Here is a 21378-nt window from a genome sequence, read left to right as displayed (position 1 = left end):
TTATTTACTTCGTTCACCCTGCAGTTTAATTCATGTATTAACTTTATTGTTTGAGTCGTTATGATCGTGGCGATGCCATATATGTGTTTTTTTTGTTGTTTTTTTTACACTTTTACTAAATAAAACCACTTTTAGGGGAAAAAAAAGTGGTTTGATTTAATATTTAGTGTAATCTTTTTTTTATTCTATAAACTTTATTTAACTATTCTCCCTTTTTTTTTTGTCCCGTTAGGGAACTTTACTTTGCGATCTTCTGATCGCAGATGTAATGCTTTGGTATACTTAGTAAACCAAAGCATTATTGCCTGTCAGTGTAAAACTGGCAGGCAATCTATTAGGCCATGCCTCTGCTCTTGCCATGCCTCTGCCCCCATGGAAACTCATCGGCGCCCCGCAATATCATTAGATGCTGCTGTTGCTATTGACAGCTTCAATCTTTGGATTAAACTGCCGTAATCGGAGAGCGCTTTGATTCCGGTAGTTGGGGTAGGAGCCTGGCTGTGTATAACAGCCGTGCTCCTGCCGCTGATCGCATGGGTACAGTGGCAGTACCCACAAAATCAGGAACTAAGACCTGCTTGTGACAGATATATCCGTCGCTCGTTGTTATGGGGTTAAAAATTTTTAAATAAATGCATTCATTATACTAAATATTATGACTAGTACAGTGAAGTTTACCGCTCAGACGGCACTGGTAACAGTCCAATATCATTCAGTATGGGCTCTCTCCCAGAAAAATGCAGTGGACAGTCCGCAATCCAATGAGGGTGTGGATGGTAATTCTTATCCTTGTAGTTCCACCAAGCTCCTTATCGTCTCTCTCCACATTCAAAGAACTCCTGGTAGGAAAAGGATCTTATGTCTCTAATAGATGGAAAAAGGAAGACACATAGTGCAACACCCTCTGCAAAAAGATTGCTCCACGCCAAGTTTAATCCATACTCACAGAAGTAACAAGAAATAAAAGCATCAAGGTAAGTAAAAATCTTTAAAATTTCTAGGCGGCACGCCAAACACTCTCGCCCGACCCTGGGTTTCGCCCTTCCGGCTTCCTCCGGAAGGGCGAAACCCAGGGTCGGGCGAGAGTGTTTGGCGTGCCGCCTAGAAATTTTAAAGATTTTTACTTACCTTGATGCTTTTATTTCTTGTTACTTCTGTGAGTATGGATTAAACTTGGCGTGGAGCAATCTTTTTGCAGAGGGTGTTGCACTATGTGTCTTCCTTTTTCCATCTATTAGAGACATAAGATCCTTTTCCTACCAGGAGTTCTTTGAATGTGGAGAGAGATGATAAGGAGCTTGGTGGAACTACAAGGATAAGAATTACCATCCACACCCTCATTGGATTGCGGACTGTCCACTGCATTTTTCTGGGAGAGAGCCCATACTGAATGATATTGGACTGTTACCAGTGCCGTCTGAGCGGTAAACTTCACTGTACTTTATATATGTTATTTAGGGTATTTGTTGGATCATACCAAATTTAGTTTTGCCTGCTCCGGTCTGAGAGAGATTTTGTGGGTATTTGAGCCAATAGAAACCACCATTATATAAATATTATGACTGTTTGTGTCACACCATTTCTAGAGTAATGACTTAAACTAGGTAAATGAAAAAGTAAAAGAAAATGTTTTTGCTTCATTATCAGTATAGGACTACAAAGCAGTACAAGACAAATGGATGTATAGAACAAGACTTAACTACAGAAAAACGTTTTGGCACATAGTCACCAATCAGAGCCCATGTTTCATTTTCAGGAGCAGTTTAGAAAATAAAAGCCTAGGGCTGGGTTGACATGTCATTTTTGCCATCATTTTGCCTCAAGTTTTACTGTCATTTATATAAAAAGACAAAAAAACACAGCCAATACTGCAACAAAAATGGCCTGTGTCTAAATGTGGTTGTTTGTTGTGAGCGACAATTACACTTTTCCTCTAAGGCTGCTTTGCTTCATTGGGCCCTAAAAAACTGACATTCAGAAACTGAGTATCTTGTACATTTTTAATGCTGGGCAAATGCTATAGCCAAAATCAATGTTAGGTTTTATGAGGTACTATATAAAATGCTTGAAATTACTATTATTAATAATAATAATAATAGTAGTAGTAGTAGTAATAGAAGTACAATATTCATGTGCATATCTTTTGCCTTTTCTTGTAAAAAAATAATATAATACATATATACATACATACATACATACACTGTGAGTGACATAGTAAGTCTAAAATGTATACCTTGCGGGCTTTAAAGAGATTTCTTTCACACAGTTTCTAAACCGTACTTAATCTTTTCAAGTGGTCCCGTATGATCTTGAAAGCTTGTGAACAATATCTATGTACACTCTTTTTCCTGTCTTAGCAAATGTAATTTCTCTCAATGTCACTGTCTGTCTGCTATTTCATTGCCATTTTCGTGCAGTCATGAAACCTGTCAGTCACATGCCTCCTTATTTATTTTGTCTCTATCTTACCAAAAGTGCTCCTCTGTTTTCTTATTTCAGGTTAATGCTGGCTGTGTGAGACACAAGTTTATATATTTTGGATATGAATGAGACTCCCCTTTTTTTTGGGGGGGGGGGTCAATTTTGTCACCTTTGCACAGTAGAATATTTTTCTTATTTATATAAATTATAAGTGACATGTTTTAAATGACAATGGAAGAAAACAACAACAAAGAAATATGATTAATTATCTGCCATAAGGACCATTGTTAGGTAAAATATGGATGCAAATGTAGTGGTGCAAAGACATATTCAAAATCCACAAACATTATATAAAAAGGGAAGAATCTTATATTGTATGCCCCCTGATTATATTACCCACATGAGAAGAAATTCTAAAACCTTAATAGACAGTTGACTGTAGAAGTGCATATTGTAAAGGATCTGCCAGGCACAGCTTCTTTATCAACGCCCATAAGTAATCAGTCTGCACCTGCTTCTAGGTCTGTGAGACTGACTCCATCTTCCACCACTCAGGATGGCAGGCTTAGGAGTGGGAGAGCCTATCGCAGCCTGGCCAGACGGAGCTAGCTTCCACCCTCTGTCTATTTATACCTGTCTTTCCTGTTCCTCCTTGCTTGTGAATCTTCTCTGTTGGTTTCCTGGCCCTGCTGCAGCTTCTTGTACTATTTGTCCCTGCTCGTATTGACCCTGGCTTGCTGACTACTCTCCTGCTCTGCGTTTGGTACCTCGTGCTCTCCTGGTTTGACTCGGCTTGTTCAGTACTCTCCTGCTCTGCGTTTGGCACCTCGTACTCTCCTGGTTTGACTCGGCTCGTTTACTACTCTTGTTGCTCACGGTGTTGCCGTAGGCAACTGCCCCGTTTCCCTTAGGTTCTGTGTTCCCTTGTCTGTTTGTCTGTCGTGCACTTATTGAATGTAGGGACCGTCGCCCAGTTGTACCCCATCGCCTAGGGCGGGTCGTTGCAAGTAGGCAGGGACTGAGTGGCGGGTAGATTAGGGCTCACTTGTCTGTTTCCCTACCCCCATCATTACACATATATCACACATTTATTGGAAAGCGACTATTGAAGTAAGGCCTCAATCACACTTCAGTGAGTTATCCCTTTTTTTAACTGATAGTACACAGACCCATTCATTTCTTTGGGACCAAGCACACTTACATTTTTTTTAACGGAGCCGTGTGGCCATTCCACCAAAAATAGAGCAGGTCCTATTCCTTTCCATTTTTTGCGGATCAGTCTCGGCCATTGTGTACGGACTGCACACGGAAGTCATGTGACGTAATATATACACATTGCCATGTGTATATTAACTCATGTGACATAATATATACACATTGCCAAAAGGTCCATGGTACACTCGATGGTTTAATGAGACCAAAATTGAGATTTGACATAAAAACTTCTATATAAAAATTGTTGGTTTCAGGGGTGCAAACTAACAATGCCCAAAAAGCATGCAACAATGAAGAACACAAAAGAAAAATGTTAGCATTGTAAAAGAAGGCACTCAACCGCTATAATATCTTGTAATCAACAAAAATCCTTATTCATGACAAAGACCAAACAATTTAAAAACATCTTAAAATACATAGGTCTGGGTTCATCATGATAAGATAAACCCTCCGCAAAGGAAACCCAATATTATTTGTGGAAAAATATAATGTCCTCCCCAAATGAAAAACCAAGAGATATCACAATAAAGAAAAAAATAAAACTACAGAGTGCAGAAAAATATTAACGTGCAAAGTTCTAAAATGCAAAAATATGTGCAAAAACAGCATAAAGGTACACACACTACACACACAAAAATAAGTACAGTCATATGAAGTACAAGCTGCCATTAACACAAATGAAAGTTAGAATTGGCAGGTACAGATGTTGACTCTTAGCATTATTTGATTAAAACAATACAATTCCCTGCCCTGTAATGAGTGCCGATCAACAATAATGACTTTTTGATCGACGCTCGTTTGCTCAATTTACACGGAGCAATGATTGTGACTATATGGGGGTGCACAATCAATAATATGATCTTTTGTCCCCATACAGTTTGCTTATTGTCGGAAGCATATCCCTTGTAAACACAGATAAATGTACTGCTGACAAACAGTAATTTTTATGGCAGCAGACAAGATCTGATTAGATGTTAGAGCATCCTTCTTTTAGGTGATAGGCAACGGTCAGTCAGAGATTCCAAATTGTTCAGCACGCTGTAGAGTTTTAACACAGAGACAAGTTGATAGTTTGTCAAAGTGCCTTCTCTGAAGAGCTGACGCCTTGTAACTTTATTTATTTATACCCATTCTATTCTTCCTCATTAACATAGCAGGACTCAAACATTAACCTATTACAAAGCAACAACACATTCTAAACGTCTATTGGCTATTAGGAATGATCCAATCAGCATTAGATACATAGAGGCTGAAATCCCCCTTAAAAAATAAAATGCCTATGTCTGGAGCATGAGCTAAAACCAGTCCAAAAGCGGTTCTAGCGACCTTGGTCTAACACAAAAAAACATGTTTACATTAAATGATGTAACTCTGTATATGTGATGACATGAACACATTAACTTTACGCTCACAGTTCCCCCATTTTGTTCATACAATCACCCTTACCCAAGTACTTCTCTCGAGTTGCCTCAAGAGGGAGAACTTAATGTTCACCTGCCTAGAACCTGTTTCCAAACAGGACTGTTCTTCACTCCATTCCTCAGGTTAGGGCTGAGAGAAACTCTCATAGGTAGGTGTTTTATGTTCCGTAGGATATACATCATCATAAGGGTATTCTCTAGGTTTAATCAAACTTATTACTTTTGAAGCTCCTTTTTGAAATTTTTTAAGCATATATGGAGTGCATGCAAGTACTCATTTCACTAATTACATAGACAGCAAGGCAGAGAAGCAATATTTAAAACACAGACTGTACTATACCCATTATCCAGCCTGCAAGGCCCTTAAACCAATTAGAAGGATTGTGGAAGGAAAAGGTGTTTCCTCACAATAAATCCTGGCTATCCTTCCTTTCCATATCTTGCTCTACGAATATGGAACAGGAATTACTTACAAGCTCATGGAATGAGACTGGTATGGATAAATATGGCATAGATTTAGCAGCAATGGGTGCATGAGTACATATCTAACAGTTTGTCACATTGTCCACTAGATCCCTATGGAGAGTCTGATGGTGTTTGATGAACTTTTTGTCCCTGTCTTCCTTCAATACATCATTCAGCGTCCCCACCAGGAGCAATATCGACACCAACACTGTCAGACGCAAAATCAACATGTGGAACATAATCCAATGCTTCTGGATTCAAAATCTTTTTGCTGTGGCTGGCATGTACTTAGGAATCTTTTCCTTGTAATTTTACTGACGTTGCAGTAGTCAGTGGAACCTGGTAGGGTCCGTCAAAACGGGGCTCAAGACTTTTTCTCACATGTCTTTTAAGTACTACCCAATCTCCAGGTAGCAGCTTGTGAGTCCCTTAAGAATTTGGCTCTGGATTTGAAGAAAATACAAATTTATGAGTTTTAGTCAACGGTTGATTAAAAGCTCCCACATAATATGTGAGGTCTCCATGGTTGGCCTGCATCTGCTGCGGGAAACTCAGTCCAGTTCGCGGGGGCCCTCCAAAGAGTATCTCATACGGTGACAAATTTGTCTTTCATTTTGGGGTGAACCTGATAGTATATAGGGCTATTAGAAGGCATTCAGTCCATTGCTTCTTAATTTCTACCATAGCTTTGTGGATTTTTAACTTCAACATGCCATTTAGCCTTTCTACCTTCACTACCCTGGCAGTGGTAGGGTGTATGTAATGCCTGCACAATTCCTAGGGACTGAAACATTTCTTGCAATATCTGTCCTATGAATTTGGTCCCTCTATCACTTTCAATGACTTCTGGGACCCCATATCTACACACTACTTCACTAAGGAGCTTTTTTGCTGTGGTTTTAGCATTTGCATTCTTTACCGGCCAAGCTTCTGGCCAACCAGAAACAGGTCTACACATACCAGCACGTAGTAGATATACAAAAATAAAAGTTACCAACAATTATAAATGTGTATAATTGTGTTACACACACTTGTTTTCAAAAAGGAGTCGGAGCAGGCTAAGTTAAGAGTTTTTTCTAAAAGACTCTTTTGCAAACCTACAAAATTAAAAGAATACTTAGCTGCTCAAACAACCAAAATTAGTCCACAAATTCAGTCTAATGATCCTGTAGGTATCCTACTCTAATCCACCTTAAGGGAAGGTAACAGCACAATAAAACTGGTGCAGCAGAGGTCAGTGCTGGCTGGGCACAGTAGTTCCACGATCGTCGCAGGCTCTTTCTGATATTAAAATGAGCCTACTATGGGAGAAATGACACAGAGTAACACCGCCAGTAAATTGGGATTAAAAGTTTTGTTTGTGAGTAACAATAAACCTGTTGTTTTTTTTATCACAATTTACTGGTGGTGCTACTCTTTGTGTCATTTCTCCTATCTTCTGGTGGTATCTAGAACCATCTACGAAAAACTAAAAGTCTGCATTTGAAATGGGTATTTCAACAACATTTTCAAGTCCTTTGGTTTCACTTTCCATTATCTCTAAGCAGTCAAGGTCTGTTTCCCACTTGGTTAAAAATTTCGACTTCCTCCCTGCTCCTCTTGCTGTTTTTGCTCCTCTGTCTCTATCCCCTCTTTTGAACCAAGAGGAAGCAGTGTTACTGTATTTAGAACCGAACATCATTTGATTATGAGATGAGAAGGGGAGAGAAGAGCAGACTCATACTTGGTCAGTCTTGCAGTGGAAATGTGTTTGGTTTGAGCCCTGTATAATATCTCTGTTACATTGGCAGCAGCTGCCACTGCACGAACATAGGAAGGTGAGCCTCTAGCGAGTCAAGATGGGAGGAGTAATATGCAAGAGGTCTTTGTTTATCTCCATGGGTTTGTGTGAGGACACCTTGCGCATGTCCTTGAGACATATGAACAAACAGTGTAATGGGTAGGTGGTAATTGGTGTGGTGTTGTCCAGTTTTGGAATACTGACTGTAAGGCCGGATTCACACGAGCGTGTTCGGTCCGTGATATACGGTCCGAACGTCGGCCGCATTTCCCGGACCGAACAAAGTGCATAGAGCTTAATAAAATCTGCAAAAAAGTAATAAAATCAGCAATGATACAAAATGAAATGCAGATGGGCAAAGATTCCAAAACATATCCAGAAAAAGTCTTCAAGTATATAAATGCCAAAAAGCCAAAGTCTGAACATGTAGGACCCATAAATAGTGGTAATGGGGAGTTGGTCACCAGGGGATCAAGAGAAGGCAGAGTTACTAAATGGGTTCTTCAGCTCTGTATATACAACAGAAGAAATAGCAGGTGATGTAACCGGTGCCAGTGCTGTTAATACATCAATTAATATAGTCACTTGGCTGAATGCAGATATGGTCCAAGCTACGGTAAGTTAAATAAAATATATGTTCACAAGGCTCGTGGACCAGATGGGTTGCACCCTAGAGTTCTTAAAGAACTTAGTTAAGTTATTTCTGTCCCCCTCTCCATAGTATTCAGAGATTCTCTGGTGGCTGGTATAGTGCCAAGGGACTGGCACAGGGCAAATGTGGTGCCTATTTTCAAAAAGGGCTCTAGGTCTTCCCCGGGTAATTATAGAACAGTAATTGGCTCAAGGACAGTATGCAGAGTTCTGGTCCATGATACCCACCCTGAATTGTCACCGGTTATAAGTGGTGTAATTATTCTGCCTGTATAAACGTTTAAAATAATTGTTTATTAACAAAGTATTTATTAAAATTGGTAGGGCACAGAGTGCCAAAAGATCCAGGTACAGGCGTTGGCAACCAGATCAAGAGCGCAGACTGAGATGTATGTGACAAAAAGATAAATAATCAGCAAGCACCCATTCATGGATGCCTGATTATATCACAGGTGAAACGATCACATAAAAACTGACTCAGAGTGCTTGGCAAATATTGATGAGATCTGATTGCCACAGATTAGTTAACAGGCACACTCCCAACGCGTTTCTGCACCTTGTAGGGGAGCGTCCTCAGGGGTACGAGTTGCCTGAATTAATTAACGTACAGTTGCCTGTCAGCTGATATTCAGCTGTTCGTTTTAGTGTAACGGCGCATATGAGACATCTGATGGTGGTCTGACGCGCGCCGTGGAAACTCGGAAGTTTTATTCACCCAAGCCCAACCCATAGGGGCGTTGCGTAGTATCGGGCCGTCCAATGAAGGAATAAGGCGTGTGAGAAACACACGCCCCTCCAGGGGGCGGATCCATAGTAACCACGCAGCCTATGAAAAAGATGCATAAAGCATCAATGGTAACAAGGGGGAGCTAAAGGTGGCCAGAACATACAACGCCGATACCAACGCTGGAATAAGCGCTATGTGTGCAAGACAGGTGATCTAATGAGTAAAACAAAGCACAAAAGCCCACAAAGTAGTGTATCAGTAGTCAGGATCGGACAAACTATGGATCAACAGATCCAGTGTAGGTAAACAGTACAGGAGAGAACGCTGAAAGCGGTACAGGAACGAGCTCATAAGCATTCCCATTACATATCAATGAAAGAAACATGCAGAGATACAGTAGTTGGGCAAGGCAATTTATAAAAACGGAAGGTAGGATATAGACTCATTGAGGCCCAGTGGCTTGATGGTTTGCATCCTGAAAATCCACTGGGACTCCTTCTGTAGAACACGTCTGTCCCAATTACCTCCCCTAGCATGAATACTGACATGTTCTATACCTTGAAACTTGATAGAGGAGGGGTCTCCCTTGTGGTGGTCCCATACATGTCGAGAAACAGAGGTGTCAGCTTTATTCTGAATGTCACAAATATGGTCCCGAATCCTGCGTCTGAACTCCCTTATTGTCTTGCCGACATACTGCATGCCACATTGGCACGTAATCAGGTACACCACCCCCTTAGTAAGGCAGTTGATAAACGACCTATTGGAGAACGTGACTCCTGTCACAGTACTTTTGAATATTTTGCTTTTCCAAACAGAGCTACATGCTTTGCATCTACCACACTGGAATGACCCAGTGACGTTAGTCGAAAGCCAAGTGGTGACAGCAGGTGTCTTCAGATGGCTATGCACCAATCTGTCCTTAAGATTACGGCCCCTCCGGAAAGTGATCTGAGGACGGTCCCCAACTAAACCACCTACGTCCGGGTCTGCTTTAAGGATGTCCCAGTATGAGGTAAGGATATTTCTAACCTCAGCGTGCGCAACATCGTAGGTACCAATAATCCTCATAACGTTGTCCTTCTCTGGAGATACTTTAGGGTTCAGTAGGGACTCCCTATTCGATGTAATAGCATGTTGGTATGCCGATTTCAAGACACCACTGGGATACCCTTTGTGCTCAAATCTCTTTCTCAGACCATTGGCCGACATTTGAAAGTCTGACAGTGTGGTACAGTTCCGCCTCGCTCTAATATACTGACCCTTTGGGATGCCCATCTTCAGGGGTTTAGGGTGACAACTATCCCATCTGAGAAGGCTATTGGTGGCCGTGCTTTTCCTAAAGATTTGTGTCTGGATATGTCCCTGGTTAGTCTTCTCTATTTGGATGTCAAGGAATGTGATATGATTATCCTTGATTTCAGAGGTAAAGTAAAGACCCAGGTCATTGATGTTCAGAATAGAGACAAATTCTCCAAATTCTGCTGTTGTCCCAGACCACAGTATCAAAATGTCATCAATGAATCTTAACCATAACACAATGGAAGAGACATATTTCTCCATTCTGTCACAAAATACAAATTCTCTCTCCCACCAGCCCAGATAGAGATTGGCATAGGTAGGAGCACATGGGCTACCCATGGCAACTCCTCTGAGCTGGTGAAAGAACTTATGTTCAAAGATGAAGAAGTTGTGCTCCAACACAAAACGCAACAGGATGAGCACAAACTGATTATGCACACCAAAATGAGCCCCTCTCTCATTGAGAAAGTATTCAACAGCACCACATCCCAAAGAGTGGGGGATGGAACTATAAAGGGCCTCTACATCAAGACTTGCCAAATGGACATTGGATTCAACTTTGATCCCTTCAAGCTTCCTGAGAACCTCCATTGTGTCACGCACATAGGACGGAAGTGCCATCACAAAGGGCCTCAGAATCCTGTCCAAATAGATGCTAGCGTTCTGAGACACACTATCAATCCCAGAAACAATGGGTCTTCCTTTTAATGGACTAAGACCCTTGTGAATCTTGGGAAGACTATAGAAAGTGGCTATCTGAGGACAATGTCCCACAATAAATGACAACTCTCGAGCATCAATGATCTTCGCTTGTTTAGCCTCCCCCACAATCTCTTTGAGTTCAGCCATATATTTTGCAGTAGGATTGGCACTCAGGATGCTATAGCAGAGTCTGTCCTTCAGGATGTTATGACACATGGTGACATACTGCGCACGGTCCATCACAACAACATTACCCCCCTTGTCCGAGGGCTTAATTATGATCTCCGTGTCACTCTCCAGTACCTTGAGTGCAAGTGTTTCATCTCGTGACAGATTAAAATGTGGATGTTGATCTGCCACTAGTTTCTGCAGTTGATTTGTAACAACCGTGAGAAACACATCCAGCAGAGTGTTGTCATTGATTGGGGGATTGGTGGTTGAGGGAGCCCTCAGATCAAGTTTCAAGGTATAGAACATGTCAGTATTCATGCTAGGGGAGGTAATTGGGACAGACGTGTTCTACAGAAGGAGGCCCAGTGGATTTTCAGGATGCAAACCATCAAGCCACTGGGCCTCAATGAGTCTATATCCTACCTTCCGTTTTTATAAATTGCCTTGCCCAACTACTGTATCTCTGCATGTTTCTTTCATTGATATGTAATGGGAATGCTTATGAGCTCGTTCCTGTACCGCTTTCAGCGTTCTCTCCTGTACTGTTTACCTACACTGGATCTGTTGATCCATAGTTTGTCCGATCCTGACTACTGATACACTACTTTGTGGGCTTTTGTGCTTTGTTTTACTCATTAGATCACCTGTCTTGCACACATAGCGCTTATTCCAGCATTGGTATCGGCGTTGTATGTTCTGGCCACCTTTAGCTCCCCCTTGTTACCATTGATGCTTTATGCATCTTTTTCATAGGCTGCGTGGTTACTATGGATCCGCCCCCTGGAGGGGCGTGTGTTTCTCACACGCCTTATTCCTTCATTGGACGGCCCGATACTACGCAACGCCCCTATGGGTTGGGCTTGGGTGAATAAAACTTCCGAGTTTCCACGGCGCGCGTCAGACCACCATCAGATGTCTCATATGCGCCGTTACACTAAAACGAACAGCTGAATATCAGCTGACAGGCAACTGTACGTTAATTAATTCAGGCAACTCGTACCCCTGAGGACGCTCCCCTACAAGGTGCAGAAACGCGTTGGGAGTGTGCCTGTTAACTAATCTGTGGCAATCAGATCTCATCAATATTTGCCAAGCACTCTGAGTCAGTTTTTATGTGATCGTTTCACCTGTGATATAATCAGGCATCCATGAATGGGTGCTTGCTGATTATTTATCTTTTTGTCACATACATCTCAGTCTGCGCTCTTGATCTGGTTGCCAACGCCTGTACCTGGATCTTTTGGCACTCTGTGCCCTACCAATTTTAATAAATACTTTGTTAATAAACAATTATTTTAAACGTTTATACAGGCAGAATAATTACATCTTAGTAATTTAAACGTATACCTCTACACAGTAATCTCTTGTACTATTTTTTTATAAGTGGTGTACCCCAGGCTTCAGTGCTGGGGCCACTATTATTCAACTTATTTCTTAATGATATAGGGGATGGGATTAATAGCACTGTTTCTATTTTTGCAGATGACACCAAGCTATGTAGTATTATTCAGTCTATGGAAGATGTTCGTAAATTTCAAGATGATTTGGACACACTAAGTGTTTGGGCATCCACTTGGCAAAGGAGGTTTATTGTAGATAAATGTAAAGTTAGAGTATGCATCAGGCTACCAACAATCTACATGCATCATATGCCTTAGAGGAACTGGGAGAGTCACTTGTTGAGAAGGATCTGGGTGTACTTGTAGATCATAAACTAAATAACAGCATGCAATGTCAATCAGCTGCTTCTAAGGCCAGCAAGATATTGTTGTGTATTAAAAGAGGCATGGACTCGCGGGACAGGCATATAATATTACCACTTTACAAAGCATTAGTGCGGCCTTATCTAGAATATGCAGTTCAGTTCTGGGCTCCAGTTCTTAGAAATGATGCCCTGGAGTAGGATAAAATACAAATAAAAGCAACTAAACTAATAAGGGGCATGGAGAATCTAAGTTACGAGGAAAAATTAAAAGAATTAAAACTATTTAGCCTTGAAAAGAGACGACTAAGGGGGGACATGATTAACTTATATAAATAAATGAATGGCTCATACAAGAAATATAGTGAAAACCTGTTCCATGTAAAACCTCCTCATAAGACAAGGGGGCACTCGCTCCATCAGGAGAAAAAAAGGTTATAATCTCCCCGTGGTTAAATAACTAAAGGGCATTTCTACTGCAATAGATAAAGGTACCACATGGAGATTTATCCTCATGTAACTTTTATTTCCTGTAGTATGAATCTGTCTATTTGGATAACACGGTGAATCATATAGTATTTTCAATATCCAATCTATACCCATTTACGTTTAAACAGAACACTACACATACAATCCTGACACCAGATGACAGGTCTCTGTTGCGGACCTCCGAATGGTAAATCATGGAGATCCCTATTCATCTGCACATATACTCCGACCGAGCCGGTGGGCAGGTGGTTGTAGTCACTAGTACCGTACTTACGTCAGGCGTTAGACAAAGTGCAATAACAAGTAAGAAACAAGGGTTCTTACTTACCTTGGTCTTGTGTATTGCTCAGTGTCGGCCGTCCGGTCGCATTTTTGATGGTATTTAGGACGTCCCACCTTCCCGCATTCTCCACCAAGTTTGTTAGAGTATCCTCTATTTAGGTGATAGGCAACAGCTATCAAAGTCCGGGTCGGTCAGAGATTCCAAATTGTTCAGCAGAGAGTTTTAAACACAGAGACAAGTTGATAGCTTGTCAAAGTGCCTGCTCTGAAGAGCGGATGCCCTGTGACATTATTTATACCCATTGTATGCTTCCTAATTAACATAGCAGGACTCAAACATTAACTTATTACAAAGCAACAACATATTCTAAACTAATTGCACTGATATCTCAGGGACGGTAAGAGATAGAAGAAAAAAAAGCGCCAAAATCTGTGAGATGCTAGCAATCTAACTGAGATATCAGCTGCAGTTTTTTGGGCAGGTGACAGGTTCTCTATAAGTATTTTGGTGGTATTGCATTAGATGGCATTAATATAGTAATTTATTAAAAAGTATATTTTTTCTATAATGAATTTAACATGTTAAAATTGTTCAAAAGGCCCTTTAGTATATTGGTTCCATTTTTATTGGTATTTGTTCTTTGTTTTTAGGTCTTTTTTTCCAAATGTTCTAATAGGTTGTTTAAAAAGTGTGAGCTTTATAAATAATCATAGTATGCATTATGCAACCTTATCCCTTCATATATTATAAAATAAAGTTACGTTTATTTCTGTTATTGTCTTTATAGTATTTTTATGTAATGTTCTTTGTTTTGACTAAGGTTTAAATTATAACTTATAACCATTATATTTCTGTTACAGCATGATGCACAGTGTGATGAATGAATAGGTAAATTTGCATATCTGAACTGTTTTTTTTCCTAGTAAAAAAACTATTTTGTGAAATAAGTACAGGATAACCCATGTTCTTTATTTCGATTATTTTAGGCAATATAATGTAATGACCTAATCTCCCTGTTATTTTCTGAGTAGTTTTAATACCTTTAGAATGAGCAATGTTTGGTTCATTATAGTTTCCTTTGAGATCTGAGCATACTTACTAAAGGTTACATTTTAGAGAGAACAATAGAGACTTGAAAGTAAAATATTGACTTACAGTGTGTGTTTATTGATCTACAGGTCTCCTGACAAATGCAACAACCATACCCTGAAAAAAGGAGTTCAGGCTTGTGAGAGCTATGTACTTTAGACATATTCACTGCTGTGGATCCTCATCTTGTATGTCATCAACTTTGTCTGTTTCCCGGTATCTCATAAAAGACGACCTAATTTCTCTACATTATGAGCTAAACTTTGTCCTTCCATGTAAAGGATCACTGGCAACAAGAACACTGTATGTTGATATGAGATATGCTTGGGCATTAGCAATACAGATCATGGTAAACATTTCATCTACGATATGTGTACACCACTGCTGGACTTGATGATACCAACTTCTCTAAAACGGAATATTCTACCATTTTGAAGAGTATTCTTCCCCTTATCAGCCTTAGAAAGAAGACTGTTTTGTCTACAAGAGGACTAATGTGCAAAATACAGTGACTCCTTGTGCCCTGGACTGTCCAATTCGCTTTTATTTTCTTATATGTTGGATATAAACACAATAGACCAAAGAGTAAAGCCTATGTTAAAAGGACACAGACCTAATATCATCACGCATATTGGGGGTTAATTGTAAAGGTTTAACATGAATGCTTCTTATGATTTATCAAAAGGACATGTTTTCAGCCTTTTCAACTCTGGAGTTTTACTATGTAGTGGACATCAGTATGGACAACTGCAGCACAATGGATGCAGAAATAGCTCTTCAAGAGAACATCTAAAGAACTTAATGGAGCATGGAGAAAACAGTAACAGCCTATGTTTTAAATCACATTTCACAAAACAGAAACTCTCTTAATGATATCTTTATTCCTCTGTACTTAGAATGACATTCCCATACTAAACTCATTTTCAGTTTTAACCAGTAAAATATGCCTCTTCTACAATTCCATTTTGATAGTTGAAATTGGATAAAACGGTATTTGCAAAAGAGCATGTTTGGTCGCCCGTGGCCTCATTCAGTACACCATTTAGCACCAGAAAGAAAATTAAAGAAAAAGTGACACTTGTTTGAAAGAGATCATTAAATGTATTTTGAAAAGCCTAAAGTTATATATTTAACAGTTTTTATATGTTGTATATTTGTAGAAAATCCTATTTAACAATTAACGTGGTAACTCTGCAATGGGAAAATGTCAGAGTTCTGTTGTGTTTATTACTTCAGTTGTCTCTGAAGTCACCAGTGTAGTATTGCTTTCTTCCATTGGGACGTTTTGGATGTAAAGCATGAGCAGAGAGGACTCTGTAGAAAAAGCAAAGAATAATGTTTATATAATATAAATGCATTCAACCATTGCACTGTTGGAAGGCATTTTTTTGGTCTTTGCGTACTGGTAAAAGTAGTCAAAAACATATTTACATTGCTTTTTCAAGTTACTTTCAACCCTTCTTAAGAATGCACGTATTCTACAGTTTCTTGGGATATGTATGAAGAGTACATATTGTCCTACTGTTAATGCAGACATAGAAGATATCTAACATTGTGTACCATCACACTCGCTCTTATTAGATGGGAGCCCCATCATATGCATATCAATTATGAGCCACATTTAGAATAGTAGGACTATGTGTACCTTAATAGATATCAGCTATATTCTGTACAAGATTTACCTCATCTTTAGAAATCTATTTTTATTCTTCAGTTTCATGAAGCAAGCAATTAAAACTAAATTATATGAAATTTAGGCATTCAACATAAACTCAAATCTTTTGTTGTATTTTCACAGAAGCTAGTGCGTTACAAATTAGTGTACTGTCTTCCTGGCAGATTTTTTGTTTTTAGTTATTTACTCTACTTACATTACAATTGTCTCAACAGAAGCATTGAAAACTACCACATTTAACTCTTTACTTTTATGTTTGTCTTATTAGCTCTAGCATACTAAACTACATGCAACATTAAATTGCAGATTAAAATCAGAACTTTACTAAGGTCAGCAATGATCTTGGAGGAAATAGAAATGGTAGTAACACACCTTATGGATATTGAACGACTTTGGATGGATTAAAGGTTTCCAATTATTTTATTGTAGGGCTGCTGTTACAATTGTTTAAGTTATCATGAGATTAAATATATTTTGGCATAATCACTTTTTGTTCCCTTTCGTTTGACTAATATGAGTTATTCTGGGTGTTTGCCCAGTGTTTTTAAAAGACACCATTTCATAGCATCCGTTAAAAGAACCTGCAATAAATGGTGTTCTCGAATTGAATTCACATGATTCTTCTTACCATGTTTCCAACTCAATGCGTTAACTCCTTCACCTCACAGAGTTAGTCATCAACATTTGTGAAAGTAATATTTTATAGAGAAGCAAGCTCACCTATTTGAATTCATATCCTTCAAGTGATCATATGATGCTGATGGAAAATGGAAATAACTTTTCTCCTGAGTTCTGATGGAAATTCTGCAAGTATGAAAGCTCTTCTAACAACAGAGAGCCAACTTTTATTAAGTATTGAAAAGATCAAATTCTAGGCTCTCAGATTCCCTTTCCATTTACACTATACATAACGTTACTCATTTAATAATGTTCAGGTTTACTTTCTAACACAGCCAAAGCGTATGGCTGCAGGAACGGCAAGTTGTTTCCATGTCTTCATCAAATGTGGGATATAAATTCATAAAACAATAGTGTGTGAATACTTCATATAACATATGCAGTATCTAAATAACATTCAAGAGTGACACGCTTCACACTGTACAGTTCATTCAAATAAATTTTGTAGCTAACATTGTGTCTTTTTTGGTAGACTTTAAACTCAGGGATGAAGGGGTTAATGTACATAAAATGGAGCAAAGTAGTTATATTTTATGCACTCAAAACAGCTGAAGGTGTTCCATTTTTATTGCTTTAAAGTATTTGCTGTTGTATTGGTATAGCTAAATTATAAAAAATAAAGATAAGTCTTTTTATGGAGCCTTTTGTTCACTAAAACACTATGTGGGCATTGCCATTTATACAGAGAGGTGTTTTTTTTATGAAGATGTACAGCTGCCTTTCACAATGCCATTTGTTTTAATAAGTGAATTGCTAGATGGAATTTTAGCATTAACTGATTTGTAAATGGTTTTGATTTTAAAATATACCTTTTAAAGGGGTTGTGCACTTTGTATTTTTTCTACTAATTAATTTATACAATAGGAAATAATACAGATTTCTAATATATATATATTTAAAATTCTGCTCACATACATTTCTCATACCAGTGTAGTTGCCTCTGTAAAAAAAAAAAAATTGTTAAAGCCCACAGATTAGTCCATAGGATAACTGAATGTACTAAAGATGGTGCCAGTCATGTGACCAACATCATGTGACCCCTGGCATTCAGGTAACACTGTCCAGGTCTATAATAGGTGAATAATAGATTGAAAAAAGTATTTCTACAAATAGCAATATCTCATCATGTCTGTCAGTGTCTGTGTAGGAGCATCTCTTACATTCTTCTCTCTCTCCAGTGTGTGTGTGTGTGTGTGTGTGTGTGTGTGTGTATGTGTGTATGTGTGTGTGTGTGTGTGTGTGTGTGTGTGTGTTGTCCACATGACTGACGCCATGTTTAGTTATATTCAGTTATCCTGTGGATGCATTACACGGGAATAATCTTTGGGCTATACCATTCCACTGTGACAGGGGCCTCATGTGCTTTAAGAAATCTATGTGAGCAGAATTTATAATACATGTATATCAAAAAAACTTATGATTTCCTATTCTACAAATAAGTAAAAAAATAAATAAAAACTGGACAACCCCTTTAACACCATTTCATTTCATCTGTGTTGATTGAATTTTATAAAATATCTTTAGGTGCCTGACCTATTTGTTACAAAGCTCCAAATTCCATACTTTGCGCAACCATTGAGTTAAATGATAAAAATTCAGTCTGCCCACAGCCACCATTAGGGGGAGCTCAGAAGCTTACTGCATACTTATTTGTTGTAGATTTCAATCATAACTGGACATACATTCAGAAAGCTACAGGCAGCCATAATAATTTGATCTACAGTAGCTCTAAGGCTATTTAGAGCTCTGTAACATAAAAATGGAGCTGAAACCCCTAAAAAGATATGCTATGAAATTAATCAGAATCACATTTTGGACATATTTAGATTAAGAAAAAATCCTGCATAGCAAGTTTTCTTATAATATAAATATATGAATTTTAAGGGTATTGGAATCTTCACTATTTGCTAAAGTGTTGGTCTACCATGAATTAAAGTCTAGGTTTGTTATGTATTTGGTTGTTCTTTGTTTCCACTACCTAAAGTTGTTTTTTCCTGTACAGAAAGCATAATTTGAGTACTCAATAGGCTGCTTTTTGTATGTTTCAGCTAGATGCACTTGTACACTTTGCAGTGTATTGTTGAACTACAGTGTGTGTTTAACTTTATATGTTCAAAAATGTAAACATTGACATGTGCAAGCATTCATGATGAGAACCTACACTGAGTAGCTAAATTCAAGTCAAAACTCGAGTGTCTTCGGAAAACAACCAAGTCAACAATCCATGAAGAATTCTTTACAGAAATTAGGAGTAAAACCATCCAGTGCTCAACATCATTTGCAAATGTAAGTCAATAAGGTAAGTGAAATTTTCTAATTCAATGGTGAAGATCAAAAGCACAAATTAAAATAGAGTTTATACTTTCACGCGAGTATTACATAATAATAGCATAATCCATGCTTGTCACTAAAAATGTCTTCTCTAAGAGTCATCTATGAGACTCAAACTTCAGTAATGGAACTGAACAGTGAGCTGCTATGTGATCTGTAATTCAAACATCAGGTGAGTAAAGTCTGAGAGGGTGAACAACCCAAATATTATTAAAGGGGTATTCGGTTGTAACACATTATTACCTATCCACTGGCTAGGTGATAACTGTTAGATCGGTGGGTTCCGACTGCTGGGACAGCACCGATCGCCAAAACGGGGGTCCCGTCAGTGCCCTAGATAAGACTAAATTATTTTAGTATGTGTGTGGTAATGAAATATATATACAGTAAATTTTGCTATTTAATCAGTAAACAAAACAAAAGACAATATAAAATACTTCCTTCAGGACTTGTATTGCATTATTGGGTCTTTGACCATTACATTTTGAATAAGCAATGGCCCGACGATTATTCTATTAATTATAATAGGACCCGTGCATGAGACGCCTTGGGTGTCGTATGGTTGCCTCAGCATCTGTACCATTCAGTATGCTACCTAGGTCAATCCACCCCGATCACTGGCGTAGCTATAGGGGTCGCAGCGGTAGCAATTGTGACCGGGCCCCGAAGCCAGGGGGGCCCACGGCCCCCCGCACCACATCAATAAAAAGTTACTATAGTAACTCGGGCCGCGGGCCCCTGTTACTATAGTAACATACTTTACTTACCTTCCTGGTTCCGGATCGCAGCGGAGGTCTTGACGTCAAGCGCTGTGCGCAGCGCATGACGTCACAGCGCTATGCGCCGCGCACAGCATCGAGACGACAGAACTCCCGCCGCGGAGGAAGGTAAGGTTAGCCCTGTCTGGCGGGGTCCGACTCCCGGGACCCACCAATCAGCTGTTTTGAAGGGGCCGCAGCACTCGTACGAGAGCTGCTCCCCTTCATTCCTGTCACTTAATTCCGGTCACACTGTGAATCCGTGTCGGCGATTCACAGTGTGAGCGAGTAGTGAAATGAAGGGGAAGCAGCTCTCGTACGAGTGCTGCGGCCCCTTCAAAACAGCTGATTTGCGTGTCTCGAGAGACACATCAGCTATTGATGGCCTATCCTGAGGATAGGCCATCAATGTTTAGGGACTGTACAACCCCTAAGCCTACGATGTAGCAGGCTTAGGGGGCCCATGAGACAGGATTACAGATTGTGTGATCCTGTCTGCTTGGCCCTGTATCTAAGCCAATCACATGGTAGGCTTAGATACATAGCCCATGTGTGATCCTGTCTGCTGGGCCCTGTATCTAAGCCAATCACATGGTAGGCTTAGATACATGGCCCATGCGTGATCCTGTCTGCTGGGCCCTGTTTCTAAGCCAATCACATGGTAGGCTTAGATACATGGCCCATGTGTGATCCTGTCTGATGGGCCCTGTATATAAGCCTACCACACTGTGGGTCTTGATACAGGGCCCCAGCACACAGTAATCTTATACTGTATAAGATTACTGTCTGCTGGACCCTGTATCTAAGCCTACATTGTGGTAGGCTTAGATACAGGGTCCCACAGACAGTATCACACATGGGCCATGTATCTAAGCCTAACACACGTGTTACTAATCATTTTTTGTGTGTTTTTTTTACAGGTTCGGTCGTTGGACTACGTCGGATTCCAGGACTACTTCGATGACAGCTTTTTTTTTATTATCAATAAAATGGTTAATGAGGGTTGTGTGGGTTTTTTTTTTATTTCAATAAAATATTTTTTCTATGTCTTTGTGTTTTTTTTAAACTATATTACTACCGCCTTAGTAATGGCCGCCGGCTGATTGACAGCGTCCGTTGCTAAGGCGGGGCTTAGTGTTAGCCGATGCAGAGGCTAACACTAACCCCCTTTATTACCCCGGTACCCACCGCCACCAGGGGTGCTGGGAAGAGCCGGGTACGATCCAGTACCTGACCATCTGTAGTGATGGTCGGCCACTGGGGTGGCCGCAGGCTGGTATTATCAGGAGGGGAAAGGCCAAAAACAGTGGCCCTTCCCACCCTGGTGATGCTAGGCTGCTGCTGCTTTATTGTATCTGGCTGGTTATGAAAAATGGGGGGGACCCCACGTCATTTAAAAAAAAATAAAAAATAATTGGAAAGAACGATGTGGGGTCCCCCCCAATTTTCATAACCAGCCAGATACAACACAGCATCAGCAGGCAGCATTACAAGGGTGGGAAGGGACACTGTTTTTGG

At 39.7% G+C, this 21378-nt stretch overlaps 1 protein-coding gene across 2 annotated transcripts in view; it reads left to right on the top strand.

The window, feature by feature from the left end:
• Positions 1-16579, top strand: part of TAFA5 (TAFA chemokine like family member 5) — a 445571-nt gene extending 428992 nt beyond the window's left edge. Inside the window, exons 4-5 of one of the 2 annotated variants that reach the window (XM_075857218.1) lie at positions 14190-14217; positions 14508-16579. In XM_075857218.1, the coding sequence (XP_075713333.1) occupies positions 14190-14213 (24 nt within the window). In that variant the 3' untranslated portion in view covers positions 14214-14217; positions 14508-16579. The remainder of the gene's footprint in view (positions 1-14189; positions 14218-14507) is intronic. The other variant, XM_075857219.1, reaches the window with a different exon arrangement.
• Positions 16580-21378: the final 4799 nt, after the last annotated feature.

This window comes from Rhinoderma darwinii, chromosome 3 (assembly GCF_050947455.1).
Source record: "Rhinoderma darwinii isolate aRhiDar2 chromosome 3, aRhiDar2.hap1, whole genome shotgun sequence".
Taxonomy (NCBI): Eukaryota; Metazoa; Chordata; class Amphibia; order Anura; family Rhinodermatidae; genus Rhinoderma; species Rhinoderma darwinii.
The sequence above is the reverse complement of the archived record's forward strand: the minus strand, read 5'-3'. Positions and strand labels throughout refer to the sequence as shown.